The following is a 6,176-nucleotide window of genomic DNA, read 5'->3' as shown; positions in this document are numbered from 1 at the left end:
ATCTCTGGAAAGCAAGTCAAGTAAAGAGCTTTTTTTGTCTTAAAGGGGCAGTGTTGTATTTTGAGACAGGATTGAATGGGCGGAGGGTAGCATAATTAATTTGTCTTATTCTTTGTAATAATGGTATGGGAATAATAATGCATTTCATTTTGTAAAGTGGTTTCTTGCATCAAACAACACAAGCAACATTTTCAGTCACCTCCATGTCTGAAGGACAACTGGATAAACAGGTTCATGTCAAGCCCTCTATGTCTAATGGAATGTAGGCCTACATTGAACACCACACATTGGCTGCTATTGTCGTCTGAATTTTAGAACAGCTATTTCCATGTTAAAATGTTATGGGATGCATTTTCTCCATTGTTCTTGATGGTAGGCCACTCTGATAGGTCTACATTATGATCAAATAGCCACACAAACTTGGCCTCTATTGTAACTGTATCTTAAAGCAGGTACAGCCTCAGTTTTCACAGTAAACACCCGCTGGAAGTTGTACAGAATTTTCACAACGTTTCTGCTCAGCAGACCTGAAATTTGCTCAGTGGCGAAAAAAAAAATGAGAGGGAAGATTGGCCCCCAGATGCCATATAACCAAACTAGTTAACATGTTTTAAAACCACCAGGTACCAGGTACCCACCGGGCACAGACGTCAGTTCAACGTCTAGTTTTGACTTACATTTGGTTGAGTTGTCAACTAACATGGATTCAACGTGAAATCAACAAAAACATTTCACCATGTCTTTGGATTTAGGTTAAAAGTAGGGAAGAAAAAAAAAGATGAAATGCCCTTTATGTCGATGACGTTTTTACAAATCCAATTTCCAAGTTGATTCAGCGTTATCACATTGTTTTTGGGGGGTTGAAAGGACGTGGAAACAACACTGATGCAACCAGTTTTTACCCAGTGGGTACCCCCTTTTTCTGACAACCATTTAATGATCATTTTCTCCAGTGTATTATGTAAAGGGTTAACTCATTCCTTTCCCAGTCTTCTAACCACTATGTCTACGCAACAAATGTTGACTTTAACCCTCAATGAACTGTCCTTTGACTTTGTAAAATAAGTTGTCAGCAAATGTATCTGTCTTGCAGGCAGGTTTATCAGTTTTGAGTACTGACATCTATGTTTATGGCCCTGGAGCGAAAACGGGACGCGAGAATGACAGTCTAGACTCTGCAGCTGTCTCAGGGTGAAGTCTTCTAAAAACTTCACTAAAACATGTCTGGCCTTCCTCTGGAGAAAACAAGCCATTGATGTCAATCCAAGCATAAAGGCTGCATATCAGATTATACTTAACTCTTAGCTAGTGGGCCTGTGGTGTATCGTTTGTATGCAAGTTATCAGATCCCAGATTGATGTCTTTTCATGCATATAAACCTTCTGAATCCGTTGTAAGGTGTAATATTAACCGCCAATCAAGACTTACATTGCGAATCTTGCTCAAAGAATGTTGACGGCATTGCATTCTCTATGCAGATTAAACATTTTGAATAGGAAACTTTAGACGTGATAAGTGATGCTGCAAAGACTGAGATACCGCAGAGAGATAAATATAGATGAACGCTACATTGTGTGGGTTGTGTGAATGTACATTCTCCAAGTAGTGTCTTGACAGGTCGGATTAATCAATGTTGATGAAGACATGCGATGCACATCCATAGGACTTTCTATGAGGCTGATATAGGGTAGATATTCATTCATTATTCAACTCTTATATGTCTCCATTTGTCTCCATTTGTCTCATATTGGCTAAAGTGTGAGAAAGGTGTAGGGAGTCTCCCATTGCTAGTGTAGGGAGTATTTCCATTGCTAATATAGGGAGTCTTCCCATTGCTAGTGTAGGGAGTATTCCCATTGCTAGTGTAGGGAGTCTTCCCATTGCTAGTGTAGGGAGTCTTCCCATTGCTAGTGTAGGGAGTCTTCCCATTGCTAATATAGGGAGTCTTCCCATTGCTAGTGTAGGGAGTCTTCCCATTGCTAATATAGGGAGTCTTCCCATTGCTAGTGTAGGGAGTATTCCCATTGCTAGTGTAGGGAGTATTCCCATTGCTAGTGTAGGGAGTATTCCCATTGCTAGTGTAGGGAGTATTCCCATTGCTAGTGTAGGGAGTATTCCCATTGCTAGTGTAGGGAGTCTTCCCATTGCTAGTATAGGGAGTCTTCCCATTGCTAGTGTAGGGAGTATTCCCATTGCTAGTGTAGGGAGTATTCCCATTGCTAGTGCAGGGAGTATTCCCGTTGCTAGTGTAGGGAGTCTTCCCATTGCTAGTGTAGGGAGTCTTCCCATTGCTAGTGTAGGGAGTATTCCCATTGCTAGTGTAGGGAGTATTCCCATTGCTAGTGTAGGGAGTATTCCCATTGCTAGTGTAGGGAGTATTCCCATTGCTAGTGTAGGAAGTATTCCCGTTGCTAGTGTAGGGAGTCTTCCCATTGCTAGTGTAGGGAGTCTTCCCATTGCTAGTGTAGGGAGTCTTCCCATTGCTAGTGTAGGGAGTCTTCCCATTGCTAGTGTAGGGAGTCTTCCCATTGCTAGTGTAGGGAGTCTTCCCATTGCTAGTGTAGGGAGTCTTCCCATTGCTAGTGTAGGGAGTATTCCCATTGCTAGTATAGGGAGTCTTCCCATTGCTAGTGTAGGGAGTATTCCCATTGCTAGTGTAGGGAGTATTCCCATTGCTAGTGTAGGGAGTCTTCCCATTGCTAGTGTAGGGAGTCTTCCCATTGCTAGTGTAGGGAGTCTTCCCATTGCTAGTGTAGGGAGTATTCCCATTGCTAGTATAGGGAGTCTTCCCATTGCTAGTGTAGGGAGTATTCCCATTGCTAGTATAGGGAGTCTTCCCATTGCTAGTGTAGGGAGTCTTCCCATTGCTAGTGTAGGGAGTCTTCCCATTGCTAGTGTAGGGAGTCTTCCCATTGCTAGTGTAGGGAGTCTTCCCATTGCTAGTGTAGGGAGTCTTCCCATTGCTAGTGTAGGGAGTCTTCCTATTGCTAGTGTAGGGAGTCTTCCCATTGCTAGTGTAGGGAGTCTCCCTATTGCTAGTGTAGGGAGTCTTCCCATTGCTAGTGTAGGGAGTCTTCCCATTGCTAGTGTAGGGAGTCTTCCTATTGCTAGTGTAGGGAGTCTTCCCATTGCTAGTATAGGGAGTCTTCCCATTGCTAGTGTAGGGAGTATTTCCATCACCTAGAAGCATATTATAGCAACTAAAAGAGTCAATAGCACCCCAACTTTCAGTGTTTTTTTTTCACATGCTTTCTTTGCATGACCAGCAAAAAAAAAAAGCCTGAATCTCTCTCCATCTCTGTAGGAAATACCAGGCCTAAAGTCTGTTCTGAGGCCTGGCCTGTTCCTCTCTCTGTAGGAAATACCAGGCCTAAAGTCTGTTCTGAGGCCTGGCCTGTTCCTCTCTCTGTAGGAAATACCAGGCCTAAAGTCTGCTCTGAGGCCTGGCCTGTTCCTCTCTCTGTAGGAAATACCAGGCCTAATGTCTGTTCTGAGGCCTGGCCTGTTCCTCTCTCTGTAGGAAATACCAGGCCTAAAGTCTGTTCTGAGGCCTGGCCTGTTCCTCTCTCTGTAGGAAATACCAGGCCTAAAGTCTGCTCTGAGGCCTGTTTGCTCCTATTATGTCTAATTGAAGCAGAATGTGTCATTAGCTAATCAAGGGGGCATTTCTCCCCCGTTCAAAACATCCCAGGGCCTAGCAGACTCTCTTCAAAGAGCCCCATTTAATTCAGTGGAAGGTAAACAGCGGCTCCCAAAAATGACGGTCTCCAAAGTTTAAAGCAACATCGTTTATCAATCTGCCAGGCCCTGCAGGTGTGACCTTGTTCCCACACTCTAATTGACAACCCTGGACCATGTGTGTGTGTGTGTGTGTGTGTGTGTGTGTGTGTGTGTGTGTGTGTGTGTGTGTGTGTGTGTGTGTGTGTGTGTGTGTGTGTGTGTGTGTGTGTGTGTGTGTGTCTGTGTCTGTGTGTGTGTCTGTGTGTGTGTGTTTGTGTGGGGGGGACGCAAAGTAAATGTCAACGCTATTGGCTTCTGGGAATGTGGGCATACAAGGCAGAGTACAGTGGAGAGAGGACTGTGTGGTGGAGGGTGAGAGAAGGGGGTGGAGAGAGAGAGGAACAGAGGGTATGCAGGAGAGAGAGAGAGTTTGAGAGGAATAGAGATGGTGGAGAGAGAGAAAGAGAGAGTGAGGAAGAGACAGAGAGAGAGGGAGAAAGAGCGCGCGAGAGGGTGAGAAGAATAGAGATGGGGAGAGAGATGGAGAGAGGGAGGGAGGGAGACAGAGAGAGAACGAGAGAGAACGAGAGAGAGGGAGGGAGAGAGAGAGAGGTAGAGAAAGGAGAGAGAGAGAGGGAGAGAGAGGTTGGACAAACAGTGTTGAATTAGAGCTTGTGTTTTGGCATGGGTTAGTTACCAAGGTGACCTGCCATGGCAAAGATGGAAGCAAGAGGGTCTTCTGACTGTGTGTGTGTGTGTGTGTGTGTGTGTGTGTGTGTGTGTGTGTGTGTGTGTGTGCGTGTGTCAATTGACCACCCCAACCCCTCATCCACTTTTCGTTGCACGTGTTTGTGTGTGTGTGTGTGTGTGTGTGAGAGTGAGAGTGTGTGTCAAAGTTCAAGGACGACACCCTGTTACAGGTGTGATGAACACCAAGGCCAAACATCCTTCTGGTTCTGTTGACATTTTGATAAGAGGACAGGAAGTGAGGAGGGGTTTGCTATACAAAGACTGTCTGTGCTACAACACTTGTTCTCTGTTACAATATTGGGTGTACGGCACCACACTACTCCACCCAGTCAATCCCACAACTATTGGATAACTGGAAAAAAAAACGTTGTCCCTTCTAATAATCCTATCTGTATGGCAATATGTTGAGACCATGTCAATACCTCAGTCTCAATATGGTGAGACCATGTCAATACCCCAGTCTCAATATGGTGAGACCTTATCAATACCCCAGTCTCAATATGGTGAGACCATTTCAATACCCCAGTCTCAATATGGTGAGACCATGTTAATACCCCAGTCTCAATATGTTGAGACCATGTCAATACCCCAGTCTCAATATGGTGAGACCATGTCAATACCCCAGTCTCAATATGGTGAGACCATGTCAATACCCTGGTCTCAATATGGTGAGACCATGTCAATACCCCGGTCTCAATATGGTGAGACCATGTCAATACCCCAGTCTCAATATGGTGAGACCATGTCAATACCTCAGTCTCAATATGGTGAGACCATGTCAATACCCCAGTCTCAATATGGTGAGAACATGTCAATACCCCAGTCTCAATATGGTGAGACCATGTCAATACCCTAGTCTCAATATGGTGAGACCATGCCAATACCCTAGTCTCAATATGGTGAGACCATGTCAATACCCTGGTCTCAATATGGTGAGACCATGTCAATACCCCAGTCTCAATATGGTGAGACCATGTCAATACCCCGGTCTCAAAATGGTGAGACCATGTCAATACCTTGGCCTCAATATGGTGAGACCATGTCAATACCCTGGTCTCAATATGGTGAGACCATGTCAATACCCCAGTCTCAATATGGTGAGACCATGTCAATAACCCAGTCTCAATATGGTGAGACCATGTCAATACCTCAGTCTCAATATGGTGAGACCATGTCAATACCCCAGTCTCAATATGGTGAGACCATGTTAATACCTTGGTCTCAATATGGTGAGACCATGTCATTACCTTGGTCTCAATATGGTGAGACCATGTTAATACCCCAGTCTCAATATGTTGAGACCATGTCAATACCCCAGTCTCAATATGGTGAGACCATGTCAATACCCCAGTCTCAATATGGTGAGACCATGTCAATACCTTGGTCTCAATATGGTGAGACCATGTCAATACCCCAGTCTCAATATGGTGAGACCATGTCAATACCCCAGTCTCAATATGGTGAGACCATGTCAATAACCCAGTCTCAATATGGTGAGACCATGTCAATACCCCAGTCTCAATATGGTGAGACCATGTCAATACCCCAGTCTCAATATGGTGAGACCATGTCATTACCTTGGTCTCAATATGGTGAGACCATGTCAATACCCCAGTCTCAATATGGTGAGAACATGTCAATACCCCGGTCTCAATATGGTGAGAACATGTCAATACCCCAGTCTCAATATGGTGAGACCATGTCAA

At 44.6% G+C, this 6,176-nt stretch overlaps 1 protein-coding gene across 1 annotated transcript; it reads right to left on the bottom strand.

Moving 5' to 3' along the window:
- Positions 1-1,702: 1,702 nt before the first annotated feature.
- LOC115181231 (S-antigen protein-like) lies at positions 1,703-3,190 on the bottom strand. Its single transcript, XM_029743252.1, has one exon. The coding sequence runs from the start codon at positions 3,188-3,190 to the stop codon at positions 1,703-1,705; it is 1,488 nt and encodes a 495-aa protein (XP_029599112.1).
- Positions 3,191-6,176: the final 2,986 nt, after the last annotated feature.

The sequence above is a fragment of the Salmo trutta genome, unplaced genomic scaffold (assembly GCF_901001165.1).
Source record: "Salmo trutta unplaced genomic scaffold, fSalTru1.1, whole genome shotgun sequence".
Lineage (NCBI taxonomy): Eukaryota > Metazoa > Chordata > Actinopteri > Salmoniformes > Salmonidae > Salmo > Salmo trutta.
Note: the sequence above shows the minus strand (reverse complement) of the source record. Positions and strands in the feature narration are given on the sequence as shown.